At 33.6% G+C, this 23,594-nt stretch overlaps 1 protein-coding gene across 5 annotated transcripts in view; it reads left to right on the forward strand.

The window, feature by feature from the left end:
• The window catches only part of GSTCD (glutathione S-transferase C-terminal domain containing), a 139,573-nt gene that overhangs the window by 23,960 nt on the left and 92,019 nt on the right, over positions 1 to 23,594 (forward strand). For all 5 annotated transcript variants that reach the window (XM_059376863.1, XM_059376857.1, XM_059376848.1 and 2 more), the window contains exons 4-5: positions 2,324 to 2,575; positions 6,307 to 6,400. In XM_059376863.1, coding sequence (XP_059232846.1) covers positions 2,324 to 2,575; positions 6,307 to 6,400 — 346 coding nt within the window. The remainder of the gene's footprint in view (positions 1 to 2,323; positions 2,576 to 6,306; positions 6,401 to 23,594) is intronic.

A 23,594-nucleotide genomic window follows, 5' to 3' on the forward strand; every position in this document is an offset into this window, starting at 1 on the left:
AGTCTTATTTAAGTAGTATCTGTTGATTTTCAAAATTTCTTTAAAAGATAGACTTGTTTACAATAATTCTAGGTTTATAGTAAAGTTGAGCAGAAAGTACAGAAAGTTCCCAGATACCCCCTGTCCCCACCTATCCAGTTTCCTCTACCATCAACACCCTGCACCAGACTGGTACATTTATTACAACTCATCAACTTCCATTAACACATTACTATAGCCCAAACCATAGTTTATATTAGGGTTGACTCTTTGGACTATGCATTCTGGGAGTTTTGACATATCGATGATATGTATCCATCATTATTGTATCCTACAGAATTGCTTTACTTCCCTAAAAATCTATTCAACCCTCTGTCCTAACCCTGACAACCATTGATCCTTTTGTTGTCTTCATAGTTTTACCTTTTCCAGAATGTCATATATTTTGAATTACACAGTATGTATCCCTCATATTGGCTTCTTTCACTTAGTAATATGCTTTTAATGTTCCTCTATGTCTTTTCATAGCTTGATGAGTTCATTTCTTTTTAGTGCTGAATAGTATTTTAAGGTTTGGATATTTATCCGTTCATCTATTGAAGAACATCTTGGTTGCTTCCAAGTTTGGGCAGTAATGAATAAAACTGCTATAGACATCCATGTGCTGCTTTTTACAGGGGCATAAGTGCTCAACTCATTTGTAGTGCAATTACTGAATCATATGGTGAGAGTTGTTTAGCTTTGTAAGGAATTGCCAAACTGTCTTTCAAAGTGGCTGTCCCATTTTGCATTCCCATGAGAAGTGAATCAGAGTTCCCATTGCTCCACATCCTTGCCAGCTTTTGCTGTTGTCGGGGTTTTGCATTTTCACCCTTCTGATAGGTGTACAATGGTGTCTCCTTGTTGTAACTTGCAATTCTTTAATGATATAAGGTGATGAACGTTTTCTCATACATTTATTTGCCAACTATGTATCTTTGTTGTCATATATATAACTGGCCAACTACATAATTCTGAGGTGTCTTTTCAGATCTTTTGCCCATCTTTTTAATTGGTTGTTTGTTTTCTTGTTGAGTTGCCCCAATTTATATATTGTGAAATCAATACTAAAAGTATAGGAAACATTTCACTAAAGAAGATATTTGAATGGCAAATCAGTACATGATGCTAAACATCATTAGTCACAGGGAAATGCAAACCAAAATCATAGTGAGATACTACCACACATCCAGTAGAATAGTTCTAATAAAAAAGACTGACAATACCAGTCATTGGCAAGATTTGGAGAAACTGGGACATTTCTAGTGGGGTTATAAAATGGTACAACTGGGGTGCCTGGGTGGCTCAGTGGGTTAAGCCTCTGCCTTCGGCTCAGGTCATGATCTCAGGGTCCTGGAATCAAGCCCCACATCAGGCTCTCTGCTCAGCAGGGAGTCTGCTTCCTCCTCTCTCTCTGCCTGCCTCTCTGCCTACTTGTGATCTCTCTCTCTCTCTGTCAATTAAATAAATAAAATCTTTAAAATGGTACAACCATCAGAGAGAGGAGTTAGGCAGTTTCTTTAAAACCGAAGCATACCATTTCCATACAGCCTAGCAACTTGGTTCCTAAGAAATGAAAAACATTCATACACAAATACTGATGCATGAGTTCATAAAGCAATATCATTTATAATGATCAAAAACTGAAAACAATGCAAATGTCCATCAATTACTAAATGGATAAGCAAAATATATTATTCCACACAATGACTACTACTTACAATGAAAAGAAACAAACTACTGGGGCGCCTGGGTGGCTCAGAGCATTAAGCCTCTGCCTTTAGCTCAGGTCATGATCTCAGGGTCCTGGGATCAAGCCCCACATCCAGGCTCTCTGCTCCGCGGGGAGCCTGCTTCCCCCCACCTCTCTCTCTGCCTACCTCTTTGCCTACTGGCGATTTCTGTCAAATAAATTTAAAAAATCTTAAAAAAAACCAAACTACTGATAAATGCAACTACATGATGAACCTCAGAAACTTAATGCTGAGTGAAAAAAGACAGATTTTATGATTCCACTTATATGAAATACTAGAGAAGGCAAATCACATGGAAACCAAATCAGTGGTTGCTTGCAACTAACTGAGGAAGCAGAGATTGACTGCAGGTCGTCACAATGGAAGCTTTTGGTGTGATATATAAGTGTTCTAATACTGGATTGTGGTGGTAGTTACATAACCGTATGAATCTGCTAAAACTCACTGAACCGTACAATTAAAATGTGTGAATTTTATGGTATGTGAAGGTACCTCAGTGGCTATTACAAAAGACAGTATGTAATAGTATGTTTTGTTCTTTGCCTGCCTAGGTAATTATCTGCAAGAAACTTTCTGAAAAGCTGATAGAATTTCCACTGTTGGCTGCTTGGTACCAGAGGATTCAGGAAGTGCCAAGAGTAAAAACAGCAGCTTCTCAGTGTGGAATCCAATTTCTCCATTTACCAGAGTTGCTGACCGCCTCAAATGAACAAAATTCAAACTTAAGTGAGGTCCCAGGTGTAGAAGAGCAAAATGATGCTTCATTTATAGGAGGACCAAGGCCCACTATGACCAAGTTAATGGTACTTAAAATGTTTTTCTGAAAATTTTCTTTGAAAAATTTCATGTGATAATGTTGTTGAGCGTTCTACCCCAACTTGTAATCATTTATGCACATTATTTTTGTTTTAAATTTTATTTGTTAACTCTTTTATATCACTCTTACCCAATTAATATTTCTATGTGTTTTGCATATAAATGAGGTATAGTAAATTGAAGATTTTTATTAGTCTTTGGAGTCAAAACTTTTTTTTTCTTAATATTCAAGACATTAGCTAAGGTCATATCATATTTGGTCAAATTGTTTTAACCTGATTTTTTTGTTGCAAGGTTTTGGTCTCAGTTTTTAAGTTTTGAGATGATGATTTGAAGTTAAAGATTATGAAAATGAATATCTCAATTTACTTGCCAAGGTTTTGTCTAAATTTAAGATTTTTAGTTCTTTGAATTTTGTTTTTATTTTCTTATTTTAATGCCTTTTTATGTAACACATAGGATTTTTTTTCTCTCTCTTTGCAGCAAGATTTGTTTCTGATAATACTAATTGTAGAAATTTTCCCAATAGGCTTTATTTTCTCTATGATTCTAAACAATTTACAAAAATGTTTTAACTTCAACTACTTAAAGATTTATTTAAATAGAGGAAAAATCAGGAAGTAATTTGAGCTATTCATCTGAGTAGTCATATTGGAAAAATATTCATTATATTTTCCCACTTGAGTTAGGAAGTATTTGAGTTCTGTGGTTAACAGGAAGTTTGGTGAATTAGAAAAGCGCAAGATTTTTGTAGTGATATCAGCCCCTTATCTCATCATTTAAGCTTTGTTAGTCTAGTGATGAAACAATGAAATAGGATTTTATAGTTGATTTTAGAAGAAGGTACCAAGGCATGTCCAAATCTTGATCAGATGACTATACTGTGTAGGGATCTCAGTTTTACCTCTTGAATTTTTCTAGATAAATAATAATCAATAGAATAATTTGCTTTGCATTAAAATACTAATTTTCAAAATTTCAACTAAAAATCTGCTTTTAATTCATACTTAAACCATCTTAAAAGAAAATTAGTGATTCAGATTTTTCTAGCTGTTTTTCTAGCATTAAAATGACATTAGGAAAAACGTGTATTTTATACATATTAAAAATATTTATATACAATGAGAAATCAATAACAAATTTGAATTCAGGAAAAGTTAACAATTATAAAAATAACCTGTCTTGTAATAACATAAAAAATAAAATGTCCTGAATTTTTAATTACAGGGGATGTGTTAGTTCAGGTCCCTCAAACAGAACCAAGATGGGGTTGGATATGCAAGAGGTCTACTGAGGGAAATATGTGAGGTAAAGTCAGGAGGGAAACAGAGGCAGCTGAGAGAGCCTTCAGTCTATGATGCAGGTTTGAACCCTGTGCATCAGACAGGGAAGGAAGGATGATAGGGTTAGAAAAGTTTTAGACATCGTTGCAGGTCTAAGAAAGTTTTGGCAAGCCAGTGGGGAATCCTTGAGGCTAAATCCTCTGTCAGAGGGTTCCATGTTTCTCAGGAATAGGCCTGCCATGGTATCTCAGCCACTCTCAGGCATTTGCTTGGGAGCAGCCCATAGGAAGACTGCTAGGGTCCAGGTGACTTGGATTTTATTCCCAGCTTTGTAGCTAAGCAAACATTGTGACCTTCAGTATGTTGTTTAACCAAAGGGTCTTCATTTCTCAATTTATAAATTAGGAGAATATAGTAGATATTTTGTACGATCCTTTTCTGATTTTAAATCTCATGATTATATAAAAAATGGGACATTACATTAACAATTTTTTAAAAAGGCTCAAATCTGAAAATAAGTTAAAATTTCTATTTTTAATTCTAACTTGAAAGTACATATTAGATACAATAAATGTTTCTTTTTAGCAGGACATTATTTTTGCTACTTATTAGTGAATTATTGACATTTGTTTAGAAAATTAGTAATAATAATAAATTATGTGAAGGTAACAGTAACTATTAATTTTTGTGTAGTCACAGTATTTTGTGCCAATTACATAAGGACAAATGAAATTGGTGCCAAGTGGAAGTATCAAATAGTAAAGTATTAGGATCATTCACATCTCACTTTTTTTCTCCCTTTTGTTTTCTTTGGCATACACTTGCCCCTAAAATTTCCCTTATTCTCCAAAGGTTTTAGATTTATTTATTCAGTTAGTCAAAAAATGTATGTTTAGTCATTGTTTTGAATGCAGGATATCTGAAGAACAAATTGGACTACCTTCATGGGCCTTATATTCTGGTGGGGGAGGTAAATAAAAAACATGAATGTGTTAACACATTAGGTAATGATAAGTGCAACAAAAAGTAATATGGGATAAGGGGTGGAGGTTATGTGGGTGGCAGGGAGGCTTATCTGACTAGGTGAAGACATTGAGCAAATGACCTAAATAAACTGAAGATTTGGAGGAAGTATTCCAGGCAGAGGGTCCAGTGAGTGAATAAAACCTGAGCAAATCTGTAGAGACAGAGGGTAGATTAGTAGTTACCTAGGGCCAGGAGCTGAAAGGGGGAAATAGAGACTATATTTACTAATGGATACAGGACTTCTTTTTGAGATGATGAAAATATTTTCAAATTAGTGTTCATTGTGGCACAACTGTGAATATAAAAACTTTTGAATTGTATGCTTTAAATGTAATGGTGTGTGAGTGATATATAGTATTTTTTGAAAAGACCCTAAGGTAGGATTAAATTTGGTGAAATGAGGGAGAGCAAGTTTAGTATGGCTAGGCTAGAATAAGGGGGAATAGAATAGAATAGCGGTAGATGATGTCAGAGAGATGTGTATTTTTCTGGAAGCAAGTAAGTGCTCTAGACCTCTAGACATAAAGATATCTCTACCTCAACAAAAAAACTTTATACTACTTCCTTTCCATAATTTTTAAAGTAATCTCATGAATTTATTGATTCAAATTAGTGATCGATTCTTGGAGATTTTTCTTTCAGATAGGATATTTCTAAAGATAAAAAACCTGAAGTATGGATATCTATCTGTGAGCTATGTACCCAGAATGTGATTGCAAGGGGTCTGGGAATCTGTATGTATGCCACACACTGTCTATAGTACATAAATGCAGTATGTCTGTAGTTAAATAAATACACAACTTTTGACATAGGGAAGGAGCTTGAGTTTTTTTTATACATTGAAAAGTGGTCCTCATTTCTTAAAATGTTGGGAACCATTTGGTTAGAACAGAGGAATCCATTTTTAGAGGCATTAGAAGCCTCTCTAAGTATGAATGATGTTTTGGGGTGTTATGTTGAAATGGGGCTTTTCATCCTATAAATGTAACTCCTAGGCTGTTAACTATTTCATATATGTAAAGACAGATCTTGATGGATATATGGAATCGGTTTTTTATTATCCCTGTGTGGAATTTTTTGATAAAATTTTTATCTTCAGGTTGACTTTTCTTTTTGACTCCCAATTTATTTTGAAGTGTAGGTATATTTATTTCCATGTAGTTTTAGGCAATAATTTAAAAATAGCATTTTTTGTTATCTTGGTATAAAAAAACCAGGAAAGTAATTGTTCTGTCTAAAAACACATTGTATTTCTTATGTAACTTAATATTTTGAGGAACATCTAATGATTGTTAATATTTATTTCCTTCTTGCCACTATAGAAAAGAGAAATTTGGCCTTCTAAAATTTAACAGGATTTTATTAATTCATTAATTTTAAAGAGTTTATTTCCTATTTACTATTTCTAGGAAAAAGGCATTGAAGTGATGTTTTCCCCCCACCCTTGCCCTACTTGGACCCTTGATTGGAGTAGTCTTCCTGCAGCAGTGAGCCCAAAGGAAGGTGAGTTTTTTGTTGTTGTGTGGTTTTTTGTTTTTGTTTTTGTTTTTTTCCTTCCTTCAAGTTTTAATCTTAGTTCCAATACCCTCTTCAGATCCATCTTTCAATTCTCTAATTCTCTCTTTGACTTTATCTAATATTTTGATTGTACTATCCACTGAGTTTTCTTTTTCCCCCCTAATTATTTCTTTCTTTTTAAGTTTTTGTTTTAATATCAGCTGGTTAACATGTAGTGCTATGTTAGTTTCAGGTGTACAATTTAGTGATTCAACAATTCCATACATCACCCTGTGCTCATCACTACAAGTGTACTCCTTAGTCCCCATCACCTATTTAACCCATCCCCCAACTCTCCTCCCCTCTGGTAACCATCAGTTCTCTATAATTAAGAATATTTTTCTTGATTTGTCTCTCTCTCTTTCTCTTATTTTTCCCTTTTGCTTGTTTGTTTTGTTTCTTTAATTTCCTGTGTTTTCCTTACATTTTTATTATAAAAAGTTCACATATACACATTACTCAGATTCAACATTTCTCATATTTTCCTATAATTGTTTAATCTATTCCTTTTTATTTCTTTCAAAGTATTTTGAAGGAAATTCCAGACAACATGCCATACTATAGTATGTACATCTAAGAAATACAGCCATTCTAAATAATTGCCATGTCATTATCACACCTAATAAAAATTAACAAAAATTCCTTGATCCTTTAATAAGCAGTACATAATCATTTTCCCCTGTTTAAAGTATTGTTTGAAAAAGATATCTTTATAATTAGGTTTTTAGTTAAATAATTATGTTTTTTATTGCTAGAAATTTTATTTGGGTTGTTTGTTTTAATAATGACTTTTTCCTTGCCCATGTTTATAATTTCCTCTTTTCATAATTTTTTAAGCATAGTTATTTTATTTTCTATATCTGTTACATAATAGCTGATGTCCACAGAGACCTAATTTTGCTGTTTGTTTTTTCTGTTGACTTCATTCTTGGTGTCTTATTTAGTAATTATATATTGTGAATTCATTTAAGGGCTAATTAAATCTGTGGGAATCTTGTGAGGCGTGGGTTAGGAATAAATTTCTTTAGTAAGGATTTATATTTGCTTATGCTAGGCATCTCAAGGTACTAGAATTTAAGACCTGTTAGCATTATGTTTTCAGCTTTAGATTCCTTTAACCTTTTCATTTGGAGCTGAGGTTTAAACAGAAAAGTTACCTTTTATCATCTCCCTTTGCTATTGAGTATGACTTTTTTTTTAATGCATCTTTTCATGGGGAATATAGCTTTTCAAGGTTTCTACTTTCATGTAGTGATAATAGTCCCAGCACTCCACAATGATAGGGATCCAGGACTAGCCTCTCTTCTTTGTCTTGCCATTAAAGCTCAGATCCCTGTTAGCAAAATACCCTCCTGGCAGCTGGTGTCAGTTCAAGATTATTACACGACTTTTTAGTTCCTTTCCCTTTTGTTAAGGCCGAATGGGTTTTCCTTACTCTTGGAAATCCATTTAGGTAGGCAAAAAATGATTGTTGAGTTTTATATAGCATTTTAAGTGTTTTTAGGTAGAGAGCATTTTTATTACTCAATGTTCTACTTGTTTAATTGTTTGGTTATTCTTTGATTTTATACCAAGCCAAATAAAACTTTTGATTTCCAAATGCTCTTTGAAATTGTTTGCCTGCCTTTTTGATGTTCTTCTCCTCTGTGATGCTTCCTAAGTATTGTCTCTGTCTCACTCATCAATTTAGTATGTCAATCAAGCAAATAAGTTAGGATTTTTCCAGAATGGAGTAAGATTTTTATTAGACAATTAAGAACTCTGCCTCAAAGATGTTTTATAACAATTAAATTCATTTTTTGGTCTTTGTTAAATATATCAAACATAGTCATTAATGAATTTGTTAATGTTTTAATTTTATATATTTTCTGACATTTTGAAGATTTTAAATGTTTGTTTTTATTGTCCTTGCAAGACTCTGGTTATGGTAGATTTTAGACAGGTTAAAACTATAGTAAATGAAAATCAGATTTTCATTAATATTTATATTTACTGGAAATGAATACAGAGATTTGTAAGAACCACATGTTTTGCTTTACTCATAATTAATTTACTATGAAGTCAAAATAATATTTTCAGTTATTAATTGAGTAATCAATTACATCTGCTACCAACTCAGAGATCTAACATTAAGCATTCATGACTGGTCGTTTTACTGGTTAGAACTGCATATCTAACAGAGTTCATGGAATATATTATTCATTATATCCTTTTAATTGGATCACCTAGTTTTCATAAATATTATGACAAACAAGGAGCTATAACAGCAGAGCTACATGATTTATTTACGTTTCATTCTCTGTTCTTAAAAGGTTTATATATAGTCTGTGATAAACTAAGGTAGAATTTTTGCTTGTAGATTTTGTTTTCAGTTCCGGCAATTTCAATATTGCACAGTAATAGGATTGCTATGAAATGAAATTATTATACATACAGGTGTGGAGGTCATTGTGAAAGTGTTCTCATGATTTGTGTTCTGGTAATTTTAGAAGAGAGAGAATTGTAATAAGATTTTATTAGTACTAGGTTCATTTGGATGTCACAAAGGCTGACTCCTTATGTGGAATCCATTGAGTTACATCAAGATTATGGTACATATAATACGAATCATTCTCTTTACTAACAAAGGCTGTATTGATCCTCATGATGGACGCTTATTTCTTAAGCTTGTCTAATCTCCCAACCTCTGTTATTACCCATTTCTCTCCCCACATCCTACATACTATTCTTTGAACTTTTCAGGTCCCTTCATGTGACCTATATCTATTATTTCTATTCTTCACTTTTATTTTCCTCCAGCCTTAAATATTATTCTTTCTACTTCCCATCCTATTGAATTTATACTCATCTTTTAAGGATCAGTTCAATTGCTGCTTCTTCATTAAGCCTTCTGCATGTGCCTTGGAGTCAGCCTGCCCGAGTTTATTACCTGGACTACTACTATACTAACCTAACTGCTAGAAAGTCTATGTCCAGATTCTCAATTTCTCTGGGCCTCAATTGCCTCATCTGTAAAATGGGGATAAAATAGTATATACCTTAATGAGATTGTTGGTATATTCAATGAATTAATGTATCAAGTACTTAGTACAATGTATCAGGCAGAATTAGTCACTCCCTCTCAACATTTCTTAGTACTTTCTTATACTTCGTTTTTCGGACTTATGATATGCTTACACTATAATTATATATATGCATGTTTTTCTTCTCTAGTGGACCGTGAGCTATTTGATTATAGAATTAGGTACTCAATAATTTTTTATTAAATTAATTTGAATTGAGGGGCAACTGCCTTTAGTTCAGGTCATGATCCTGGAGTCCCAGGATTGAGGCCTGTATTGGCCTCCCTGCTCAGCAGGGAGTCTGCTTCTCCCTCTGATACTCTTCCTCTCATGCTCTTTCTCATTTTCTCTCATTCTCTCTCTCTCATATAAATAAAACCTTTAAAAAGAATTCATTCAAAATGAGACTATAGTTCCTTTTAGTTAACTTCTCAAATTTCTAGTTAAACCAGGCAACTTTGAATTCTTTTGTCTCTATAGATTTAACTTACATAATCATTATTACTGTTGTCATTACTACTACTACTACTATTACTACTATTACTACTGTTATTCTAGTTTATGGACTGTTAAAGAATACGTTGCAAACATTATGCCTCCTTATGCTACTTTACCTCCAAGAATAAACTGTCTGCTTTATGGACAAAGACATTTTCTTAGTCCTTTTCTCACAGCCATAGTACAATTATCCAAACAAGCTATGCAATTCAGTACGTACTATTATCTAATCCACAGTCCAGTTGATTGTAGTACATTTAATTGTCATGTCACTTTAGTCTCCTTTCACGTGAAATGATTTCTTAGCCTTTGTCTTTCAAGATGGACTGTTTGGAAGATTTCAGGCCAGTTTTTTGTAGAACTGTTAGGGTCCGTGATCAAAGGAGCAAGACTGACACAAAGCGAAGGTCAAGCAAAGCTTTATTTCGCACCAAGTATTGAGAATCAAACTGACCGGTCAGGGCTGCCTCTTACAGAGAGAGCGACCCCTCCCAGCCTCACAGACTAATTTTTATAGAGCAAAGGCCGTGTGGTTGAGCCTGGTTCACACAGCTGGCCAATGAGATTGCAACACACAGAGAAAGTTGCACAGTCATGCTAGGTCACACATGGGTGGCCGATTGAATTACAATTCACCCTATAGTAGCTATTTGAACTAGCGTATCGCCTTGGTCAGAATTGGCACCCAAAAGGCGGGGTCCACATTCTTTAGGGAGTTAGAGATTGGATGTCTCCACCTGGCCTGACTCATACTTGCATTCGGGCTCTGTTATCTCCACTTCACCTGACCCATCCTTGTATTTGGGCTCTGTTATCAGGGACTGGTCAACCATATTTTACTGGTTTCCTGGACTTGCTTAGATTCAAGTTACGCATTTTGGCAGAAACACCACTGAGATGAAGTTGTTGCCTTCTCAGTGCATCATAAGAGACAGCACCTTACACCAGTTTGGGCCCAGTGATGTTAACTTTCATCATTTGGTTAAGGTGGTATCTGCCACGTGTTTCTACTGTAATGTTAGTGTTTTGCTCTATAGAATTAATAAGTATTTTATGGGGAGCTATTTGAGACTACATAATGTCTTGTTTTCAAAATGTCACTGACTAGTCTATATTTATTTGATACTTCTTGCCTGTGTTAGTTATAGAATGGGGATTTTGCAGCTCTATCATTCTTCTATATGTATTAGTTGCCACACCACTGTAAGAATGTTTTTCCCATCTATCATCTATATCTATTATCAGTATTGATTCAGGACTTATTTTATTAAGTAAGTTATAATCCATCACTGTTGTTATTTATTTCAGTACTCAGGTCATCCCAAGTTGTGAGTCTCTTCAAACTGGCTCCTGATCCCTTGGAACTGACCTTATCTTTCTATGACCATTTCCTTAAATTTTAGAGAAACAAAATATCACAGGTTAATTTTATCTTTTCCCTGCCTCAGTCTTAGAGACTGCTGCGTCTCCAAGGAGCTCTGGTTCCCTTTAGTAGAGAACAGCATTTAGAAACTAAAATTTGGGCACCAGGTTTGCTAATTGCTAATGGAGTGTTATTGCTTCTAGGTCCTCTCAGCAGTGAGATGCACGTATAGATAGATCTATGAGGAAAAAGATGTACATACACACATACACGTACATAAACACGTCGCTGCCTACTGTTCTGTTTGTATATTTGTGTTATCTATCTGTATTAAAAAATGGTGAGATGGGTGCCAGGGTGTTCAGTCAGTTAAGCATTTCTCTTCATCTCAGATCATGATTCCAGGGTCCTGGATCAAGCCCTGCACTGGACTGTCTGCTCAGGAGGGTCTGCTTCTCCCTCTCCCTCTGTGCTCTCTCTCTCAAGTAAATAAATACAATCTTTAAAAAATAAATAAATAAAAACCAATGTTCTTTAAAAAAAATTGTTGAGATTATACTGCTATCTCTAATTCCAATCCAAATCTGTAAAATTCTTCTTAGTTTTTCCAAATTCAATGTCTATATCAACCTTTCTCAACAGTAAAAATGATAGCTCCCAATATCATCTATTTATTTGCTCATTTGGTAATGAGCAAATTTGTGTATAAGTAAACAGTTATTTGAGAATTGTTATATCCCTATCTCTGTGAAGAATATACTTACTAAGTTGAATTTCAGATAGTTTATTTTCATTTTTGCATGTATATAGTCAAAGTTCTTATACAGATAGTTATGATTAAATGGTTCTATAGAAGATGAATTATACAAAAGTAAAGAATGAAAGGTTTAAGTTAGTATTAATCATATGCCCTGATAGAAAATCTTCAACCAACGGTCTAGTTTCCTACTGCATTATATATATTATATAACATACATGATACACACACACACACACACACATACACATACATATATTAACAAAAGTAAGGAAAGAGAGATTTAGGTTAGTATTAATCATGTGCCCTGATAGAAATCTTCACCTACTGTATTTTATATATATATATATATATATATATATATATAGTACTATTTTCTATTTTATATATTATATTTATACATATTATACTATTAATTATTACTTTTGACTTCAAATAACTGTGATTTTCTACTTCAATGAACTAGGATAGATACTTGTGAGTCTGACAAGTCCTTTTGTTAAGTCCAGGGACACTTCTGTTCTTGCCTTCTGACTTTTTGCCCTCTGAGCATGAAAGAGAGAATGATATAAGATTTAGAATAGGGCTGCCGTAAGCCACTCCATGTAATATTTCTCTGTAGCCATCTTTATTCTCTGGTAGTTTTTAGGTGAGGTTCCTATATTAGGAATTGCTTGTAGCCTAGAGTAACCATATCATAAGAGGGGAGGAGCCTCAGAAGTATGACCTTATAAAGATAAGGCAACAAGAAGATAGTTGTTTCAGTTACAGTCTCTTTCATTCTTATATTCAAAATTACATTGTCTTAGAAATATGGACCAATTAGATATACCGAAGACCTTGGTTTTGCTGTTGAGCTGCATGAGAGCATCATCCCCAAGGGAGACTGATGTGGAGGTAGTGCATAAAAACCCTCAACATTACCACTCATTCACCTTCCCATCTCCCACCACTCAGTTTAGAGTATACACTTAGTTTGAGATAAAAGAAAAAAATGGCAGAGTTTTACTGGAAGGAGGATATCGTTAAGTTCTCATCTTTCTAGAGGGCTTTAAACCCTGTAGATTTTATTTGCTTGGGATAGACATTTATGAATTACAAACTGGTATATTTTAGCTCCTTTATATAAATCATTGATTAAATTTATGGTTTTAAGAGAATATATAATTTTTCAATCCTAGTGGATCTGTCTTATTACCAAGATAGTTCTATTAACATTCATATATATAATATATATTATGTGTATATTTAAATATATTTATATATTTTATATTAGATACATATTTATTATGTAATTATATTTTTATATAGCATATAAACAGTATATATAGCATATATACTATATTATATATAGCATATATAGTGTATAGTATATATAGTATATAGTAATATATTTACATGTTTAATGTATTATATATTTATATACTTATATATGTAATAGATGCATAATAATATACAACATAATTTAATAGTACATCCTAAAACTGATGATAATATTTTATAATTATATAATATAAATATAAGTGTATATTTATAAATATAGAGGACTATGATTTTAAATTTTATGATGCTATCCAATTTTATATAAATATCCAGTTTTTTCCCCACTTAATTTCTGTAAAATATTTGGGGTTGAAAATGAATGAATTGATCCTTGACATTAAGAAAAAAATATAAAATGAGGTAGTGATATGTGATATAACTAGTAAAAATTGGCCTCAGTGTAGTCTGTGCTATCATCACCCACCTTTTATGTATGCTTCTATAGGCCAACAGGATCACCTTTCCTTTATTCTTCCAGTGGAAGTGATTTGGGTAAGCAAGGGAAGTCAGGGTCTTTGGAGAGGGTTGGGGCCAAGTTAGAGAAAGGAAGGACTAAACAGCCTTTGCCCCATCAGTGATTCTTAACCCCAGGGGACATGGTAAATAGTATTATTTATTGCTGTTTTTGCCAGATGGCCAGGGAAGCACGAAGTTTATCATAATGAAGAATTGTCTCACACACACGAAGAATTGTCACACACACACACACTCACACACACACAGCATAAGTAATGCCCTCCTTCGGGAAATTTAAATGTAAAAGTTTGTTTTGGGGCCTCTGGGCAAGGTTTATAAAAAAACTCCATTGTCCTTAAGCCATTGCTTTTCAAACTAGGACATCCATCAACATCATTTGGAAAGCTTATTAAAACAGGTTCCTGGGCCCTAACCCACAGTTTCTCATTCAGATCTCAGATGGGGCTCTAGAATTTGCCTTTCTAAGATGCATCCTACTAATGCTGCTTCTGTTGCTTTGGGGATCACATTGTGAAGTAATTACCATAGGTAACTGATTTAGTACATGCATTGGCTGCTTTGATTTCAGTGTTTGCCACCAAAATGAGATGAATGACAAGGTTAAGCTTTCTAAAATTTTTCCTCACAAATTAAAAAATTACTTTACTGCTTTTTGCATGTATTATGTCAAATATAAGAGCTTGTGCAGACCTCTGAACCGTTTGGTAACTATGAAACCTTCTACTTTAAGTCAAGTATACTAAATCATAGTAGCAAATCTAAGTGAAAGTAGAAGTATCTTATAAGGTACACAAAAATAACTGTCTTAAGAAATTTTTTTCTGAAATACTAATCTTAGATTTTCCTGTTTTCCACTTCACCATACTAGATAAGACATAATTGGCATATTATTTTCTGACAAAAAAAAAATTACTCTCCAGGAAGACAATATAAGAATATATTTCTCCAAACATTTTTTGTTTATATTGAACAGTTTTAGATTATAAGTCTATCACATTTTGAACTTTTTGGCATTTAAGGTACTAAAAACACACCAAGAGAATGAGATCAAAGGTTTGAGTTTTTTTCTTCTTCTGGGAAAAAAGTTTCCCAACATAAATATTTTTCATTTTCCTAAGTTATACTTAGCTGTGAAATCTAAAACCTGACCATATTTGACTAAGAACCATACAAATTTATAACTATTTTCTCTTCTTTCAAGGGTAAGGTTCTCAACACGCATTTTGGTACTTTACCAAAAGTAATAATGGCTTTTATTTAAACTGCAATTTAATCTGAAACTAAAAACCTCTAAAAGATAGTATATATAAATATAAACAGAATTTATATTAAGTAGTTCAAAATATAACAAGATTGCAAAGAACAAGTTTGTAATTTGCTTAGTAGTACTTTTTTGAATGAGTACCAAACACTAATATTCTGGTGTAGAGATTGAGATAGAGATATAAATCACATATGTATTATAAGTTACATTGTATAAACATGAATGGTATAGAGCAAACCATGTGTTGAATTCATCTCCTTTTCTTTTTTTTTTTTTTTAAAGATTTATTTATTATGTGGGGGGAGAGACTGAACCAGACTCCTCACTGAGAATAGAGCTCCATGCAGTGCTTGATCTCACAACCCTGAGATCATGACCTCAGCGGAAACCAAGTTTGATGCTTAACCAACTGAGCCATCCAGTTGCCCCCATTATAGAAGTTAGCTAGAGTAGGAGCAGAAGTAATTAGAGTGGGAGAGGTAGATAAAATAGGAGGCAAATTCTTCCAATTATTAATAGCATTAAACATTTCTTATATAAAAAATGTTAATCTTTTATAGGAATAGTAAATATACTTGGTAATCATGAGAAGTAGTACTGATGGTAGAAATATTTTTGTATAGGTCTTAATGAGTAAACATGAATTTTTTAAATGAAAAAAAGGAACTGTACTATGTCATTATGGAGAGGAAGACAACATGAAATAGAGAACTAGGGGCACCTGAGTGGCTCAGTTGGTTAAGCCTCTAACTCTTGATCTCAGTTCAGGTCTTGATCTCAGGGTCATGAGTTCAAGCTCCATAGTGGAGCCTACTTAAAAAAAAAAAAGTAATAGAAAATTAGTAGAAAGTTATCTTTATTTTTCAGTGTTACTTTCTTCATGTGAGATTTCGAATGGCTTAAAGTTTCTTCATGGAAATGTTAAAAGTTAAAAAAACATATATAATACACAATTTTATTTTAATTATATAGTAATAATACATTGAGTTTTATTTATTTAAGCCTTTTTTATTCGAACCTTTAAAAAATTAACCCTTTTAAAATTTCACATGAAGTAGCACTTAAAATAACTTAATCAAATTCTCCTCACATTTATCTACAGATTTAACATAATTTTTATTGAAATCCCAACAAGATTCCTTTGTAGATGTAGACAAACTTATTCTAAATTTTATATGGAAAAGAGAATTTGAAAAATAGTAGAGAATACCACTCTACTTGATGTTAAGACTTTCTGTATGGCTATAGTAATTAGAGATATATACATATAGATTAATAGAAAAAAATGGAAAACCTACAAAAAGACATAAAAGCAACTCAATGGAGGGAGGATAGTTTTTCAATAAATGTTGCTAGATCAGTTGGACATCCATAGGCAAAGAAAAAGAATATCTAAATTGCACAACTCGTACAAAGTCAATTCACAATGCATCATGGGTTCAAATTTAAAATTTTAAACTATAAAACTTTCAAGGAAAATGTAAGAGACTATTTTTAGAGCTTTGAGACTGGGGATGGAAAAAGAGCTCTTACACATGACACCAAAAGCATGATGCATAAAAAAATTTTCTGATAAATCGGACTTCATTAAAATTAAAAATATTTGCTCTGCCAGACTGTTGAAAGCATAATAAAACAAGCCGAAAACTAGAAGAAAATATTTGCAAATTACAAATATAAACAAATATGAAGGGTACCTGGGTGGCTCAGTTGGTTCTGTGTCTGCCTTCAGCTTGGGTCATGATCCTGGGGTCCTTGGGATAGGGCCCCGCATTGCGCTCTCTGCTTGGTGGGAGCCTGCTTCTCCCTCTCCCTGCTGCTCACCCGGCTTGTACTCTCTCTGTGTCTGTCAAATAAATAAATAAAATCTTTAAAAAAAAACAAAAACAAATCTGACACAGAACTTGGATCTGGAATACATAAAGAACTCTCAAAACTTGACAATAAAAAACAAAAAATTCTTTTTTTAGAAAATTAGAAAATAGGCAAAAGAGATGAACAGACATTTTATTAAGAGAACGTGCAGTTGGCACATAACGCACTTGAGATATCATTATACACCTATCAGAATGGCTAAAATAAAAATAACAGCACCGTATGTTGAGGAGGGAGTAGAGAAACAATCACCCAAGCATTGCTGGGAAGAATGTAAAATGGTACAACCCCTCTGGAAAATAATTTGGCACTTTCTTATAAAACTGCACATACATATACCACAAAACTCAGCAATTACACTGTTGGGCATCTATCCCAAAGAAATGAAAACTTGTATTCATACAAAAACCTACCTATGAATATTCTTAATAGCCCCAAACTGGAAACAGCCCAAGTGTTCTTCAGTGGGTGGATGATTTTTAAACAAATTCCAATGGGTCCATGCAATAGAAATTACTCAGCAATAGAAGGGGAGGTACTATCAATACCTGTAACAACCTGGATGAATCTCAAGGACATTATGACTAATGAAAAAGCTGGTCTCCAAGGCTCTTATTTAACGCTCTCAACATGATAAACTTGGGGAGATGAAGAACAGATCAGTGGTTGGTAGAGAACAGGGATTGGTATGGCATAGTGCTGCTGCCTCTTAAGGGAGTTCCCTTATGATAAGGTGGTTATATCAATGTATACATTTAATCAAATTTCATCAGACTGTACACACACAAATGAATGCAAGTGAAAACTGAGCGAGGTCTGTAGTTAACAGTATTGTAATAGCAATAATTTTCTACTTTTGATATACTATGGTTACATAAGATGTCACCTTTGGGGAAGCTGAGTGAGATGGTCACAGGGCTCTGCACTATTTTGCAACTTCCTGTGAGTCTATAATTTTAAAATAAAATTTTAAAAATATAACTTAAGTAAAAATACTGGAAAAGGTCAAGAAGTAAAGAATAGTGAAATATTTCACAGCTCATCTTTTTTCAGAAATATCAGAAAAACTCTGGGGATCATTTATAAATCAAATGATAGTTTGATAAAAGGCTCAAACTACAAAGACATCGAGATGTATTTCCTTTATATGAATAGCAATGCAATGCTAATATACACCCCTAAACATTTACTTTTATTTTGACAGTCCATTTTACAGGTTGTTATTCTCAAGCTCCCAGGAAAATGGAGAAAGCCAAAATGACATAGCATAATATGAATTTCTTTATATCAATATTGCTTCAAAACAGTGATGAGTACAGCCTAGGATTAGCTCACATATTAATCCTGACTGAGTTTGCACTTGGACTCCTGCCCTGCCAGCAGAAACTTCATGGTTCCTTGAGGATGTATTTTTGTCACACATGTTATAATGATATGGATGTCACCTTCATGAGAAGTAGAGAAAGTTCTTTTACTGAAAGCTTAGTAGTGTCCACTCTCAATTATACATTTGCATTTCAAAGTACTGAAAATGAGACTGAGTAGTTTGTTTTGACTGTCAAAATGGTTGAGTGAGTAAGTTTATTTTGACTTTAGATCAGTTTAGTCACGTGTGGAAATGACACAGTTGTATAACATTGTACTACCAACTAAATCGTCTGGAACCACTTTGTATAAACAAGGCTTGAAAAAGAGTAGCAGGATTAAATTCAAGTGTTACGACTTTTACATCCTCAACAAAAATAAGTACAGGGCCAGCACCTACCATAGAGGTAGCGATCCTTTAGCTAGGGTAACAGTGATAAAAATATGTTCATAGCCTTGGTACCTTCATTCCACATAATATCCAACTCACTGTGTTGGGTGTTTTTGGTTTTGTTTTTTTGTATTTGTTTTTGTTTTAATATCTTTTTTTCTTTTTATGTTTTTAAGCCATAAAACCAGATTGTCTTCTTAGGAAAATATAATGCCTTTTTTCCCCCACAGTGTACTTAACTGTGACATGTGTTAAAAAGTTAAAAAGTTTTTTTTTCTCTTGGAATTAGATTTGCTGTAATTCTTCCCAGTATTATGTTATGCTTTGTTCTATTCTCTAGAGTTAGGCTCCAAGAACCCTATTTATAGATCATGTTTTTAAGTGCTTTGCAAGCAGACCCCATGATGACTGATTACCAAGAAAGGTTTTAATGGCCAGTTTATCCAGGGTCGACTACATAGAATATTTTAAGAGTGTTGCTTTTTAAAATAAAATAAAAGTATTTGACATGAAGTATCTGTGTGATGAAATAAATTTTTCTGAATTTAACTTGATTAAGTTGTATATAGAATATAAAAATCACTTCAAAACTTTTTTGTCTGTATACAAATGAACAAATTGAGAATTTATTGAACAATTAAGATTTGTGTCCATTCCTGACTCCACTAAGTCATTTATAATAGCACTAGGCAAGTTCGAAAGTTATCGTGGCTTGTTTTAGGAATATTATAAATTCACTAATCAGAAACCTCAAATTATCTATTTGAGTGAATAGTTATGAATTAGTATGTTTCAGATATTTAATTACTTCAAAAGGTTGAAATAGGATTTATGTGAAAAATGAAATACTTATTTCTGGAAACCCGTACCCAACAAGGGTTCTAATCTCTTCAGTTTATGGTTGAAATGTAGTTAGAGAAGAACCCCCATAATTCAGGAAGAGCTTTCTGGTTAATAGATCTGGAACACTGTCCTAGCCCTACTGTGTTTCCAATAGCAACTGACTTATCTTGGGCTGGAGATATGTACCCACTTCAAAAGAAGGCTTTTCCTAAGAATTTCCTTCAGCTTTTTAGAGTTTTTCCAATGATCACTGATAATGGATACTGTAATGACAGGCTTTGGTATTTTAGAACAAGGCAGATTTGGATGCAGTTTTGCAGAAATTTTGCATTAGTTATTAATGCATGGATTTTCAATAAGTACCCATCATAAGTGGGGCAAAACTATATTGTTGGTATCATCCAGAAGCAATGAGGAATAGGGAAGAATCTTTGCCATAAAACAAATATGACAAATATTTTGTTTCACTGTTTTACATCATTTCTAATGAAAACAAATGAATAAGTAACACAAAATACTTGCAGTTATTTGCAGTCATATGTAAACTATAACTACTCTGAAAGCACTGACAACTTCTGTTTATAATTAATGCAAAATTAGCTCTGTATGAAAACTACTATGTACATTTGCAGAAAGGTATTTCCACGTAAAACTTCGCTCCTCGATTGCCTTTCCAGTCTTCATTTGAATATTTCACACTAAATAAGTCATACATAAATAAATAAATAAAAATTAATATAAAATATAAATATTAAATATAAGTAACAATATGTTTTTATTTATATAAATAAAATATATAAATATAAATATTAATATAAAAATATTTAAAAATATAAACATAAAAAATATAAATAAATAAGCTTAAAAATTCTTAATATTGCTTCTTTCAAGAATTACATTTTAAAAAGTGTTTAGAATCTCATATGAGAGAGGGAAAAACTAATGATGTGGGTCCTTATTTTTCTGCTGATGGAAATTAATTAGTATTCTTTCTCTCAGCTTTAATTGGCATTCTCTGTGCTAGCCCCAGACATTTATGATTAAAATCAGCTCGACAACATAATGAACTATTTTTTTTTCTGTACTTTGAACCAAGTCCTCTCAGCATTCAAACTCATTCATTATTTTTATTTAATTAGGCCGAACTCACATTGGAGAGATACCTGAAGCAAGGCGATTTCCCTAATAGCTATGCAATCACAATAGCTCACAGGCTTTGCAATAATTTAATTATTCAAGATTGAATCATCAGAAGAATTTTAAAAAATTATCCTTAACTAAAGGACAAAAGTGTGGTTGTAAATAGAAAACTACCATTATTTAAATGGCATCAGTATGTAGTGTTAGTAACCAATAGTGTAATGTTCCTAGATGTGAATTTTATGTACTTATTTGTGGCAAATTATTAAATTAGATTTTATATGGGAAACCAGTGACTGACTATGTTAGCAATTTGGCTGTGTTCTATACAAGTAAGTGCAAACTTTTATGCTTCCTAAAGCAAAAAATATGTAGGAATTTTTATATAGGATTACATATCACTATTTTATAAAACTAGGGTAAAGTCGCTTCCCAGGACAACTTCTCTCGCTCTCTCTCTCTTTTTTTTTTAAGACTTGTTTATTTATTTGAGACAGAGAGAGCAGAGGGAAAGAGAAACTCAGGCAGACTCCTCACTGAGCACAGAGACTGACAGGGCTGGATCTCAGGACCTTGAGATCACGACCTGCTCTGAAACCAAGAGTCAGATGCTTAACTGACTGCGCCATGCAGGCGCCCCTGGACCACTCCTTATCTTAAAAACAAATTATTTTATATGATGGTTTTACTCTGACTTGTCTACTGCAGTGAGAAAACTATTTCTGTGGCAATATGCGCATTTAGCAAACTAGACAAGAGAAACTCTTTGTGGGGTTTTTTGAGGGGGAAAGATTAGATAGAGCCAAGTTGTCTTCTTTTTTTAAACAATGTTATTGACTAAATACTTCCATCCCCTTGGGGACATATTCACACTTAATTTCTTTCAGCAAAACAAGGAAAGAAAAGAAAACCAAGCTGCCAAAGGCAGTATTAAAGAAAAGGACTTAGAAAATTGTTTTCTAGAAATTGCTTTCATCTAATCTAGATGGTTTACTGTAAAATTGGGTAATTGTTGGATTAATCAGACTATGATCTAAGCAGAAAGATGTTTTAAATTATTTTCTTTGTTTATAAAATAAGTGCTTTTGATAAGTTTAAAGTGACCTTAAAACTCATTAAAAGTAATGTTCAAATTTACACAGCTACTTTTCATTAGTTATTAGATTCTGGTTAACACCCTTGATCACACCTCTTTTTTTTTTTTTTTTTTTGCCTGTTTTCTTTTTTCTTTTTTTAAGAGAGAATGAATGAGGGAGGAGCAGAAGGAGACAGAATTGTAAGGCTGGGCTTGGACAGGAGCTTGAGCTCATGACCCTGAGGTGGTGATCTGAGCCGACCGAAATCAAGAGTCAAATGCTAAACCAGCTGAGCCACCCAGGTGCCCACCTTGATTACACTTTTTAAAAAGCTGTTGTATGAGTCAGATTCCCAATAGGCAAAGGTGGCACATTCAAATTGGGATCATTTAGGGAGAATTTCTATGTAGAGAGATGAATTACTGTGTTATAGGTAGGGTATCTTGGACCATAAAGAGAAAGTGCAGAAACCCTGGGTTAGAAGCTACAGAGCTGTTTCCACCTCTAGGCCTGGAGAGGAAGCAGAGGAGAAAAGTTCCCATACAGCAAGCTGCTTGGAGAGGGGCAATAACCTTCAGGCAAGAGACAGAAGCAGCCTCAGATAACTGCAGTGGTGAGAGCCCAAGGAAAATAGCTGCTCTTTTTCTCCTTTATCATTACCATCCATCTGATCTGGATGGCTTCTACTGACCAAACCCATCCAGATGTCAAGAGGGCAAGGGAGTCTGTTGATGTAGCCCACTCAGGTCAACCTCCAGGGCAAAGATCTTGTTGAACTGGGAGGGGCAAACCTAAGGTATCTGGCAGAGTGATTACGAAAATTCACTAGAGAGACACTAGAGATCATCTAGAATGAAAACATTTGAGCTTCAGGGAGGGATTAAGCAACATACATTGTTTGACACACAACCACAATCATGACACATTGTCAGCTAAGTCCACAACTCCAGCCCTACATCCACTTTGCTTTGTGATTATGCTGCAGTCACCTCTTAGAGAATGTGTGAAGTTGTACTAGTTTGTATTGTTATCATAGCAAAATTAATAAGATTTGAAATTTTAACATTGGGGGGGTGGGGTATGCCCATACTAGAAGCATTCTATTTCAGCCCACAAAACTTATTTTAGTCCATATTGTAATTTACTGAAAATTACTTTTTTTTCTGAAAATTACTTTCAAGGGCCAAATGTGTTATAGAAAATTGTTGTTTAATGTGATTTGTCTTAAATCCTACAGTTGTGAGGGTAGGGTAAAAAGAGGAATTATAATAACTCTCTGATATTGGAGTCTTTGCTTAAGAGGCTTAAAATTGGAACTCATTTGATTAAAATGAGAAGGAATAAATCTCTTAAAATATTAAGAATTTTCATTCCCAAGATGAATTTACTCTTCATTGTTGGAATATGGTTACTTTTAACATTTTTAGCTGTTTTCTTACCTTATTCTTTTCACTAGTCTTTTAACACCATCTGGTCCTGTTATACCAAGTAATTTTCCACTTGTCGAATGCACTTGTGTTATACCAGGTGTAAGGGTTAGAGATTATGGAGCATCTCTTCAAGCTCTGCTCACATTCTGGAAATGCTTGATCGCAGTGCTCATTCTGAAATTAAAGATCTTGCTCATGAACAGTAAGTTCTGTGCATGTCTCAGGCAAATGGTCTCCTTGCATTCCGGGTCTCTTTCTCCTCCCTCACAGAGCTTG

This window comes from Mustela nigripes, chromosome 1 (assembly GCF_022355385.1).
Source record: "Mustela nigripes isolate SB6536 chromosome 1, MUSNIG.SB6536, whole genome shotgun sequence".
NCBI lineage: Eukaryota > Metazoa > Chordata > Mammalia > Carnivora > Mustelidae > Mustela > Mustela nigripes.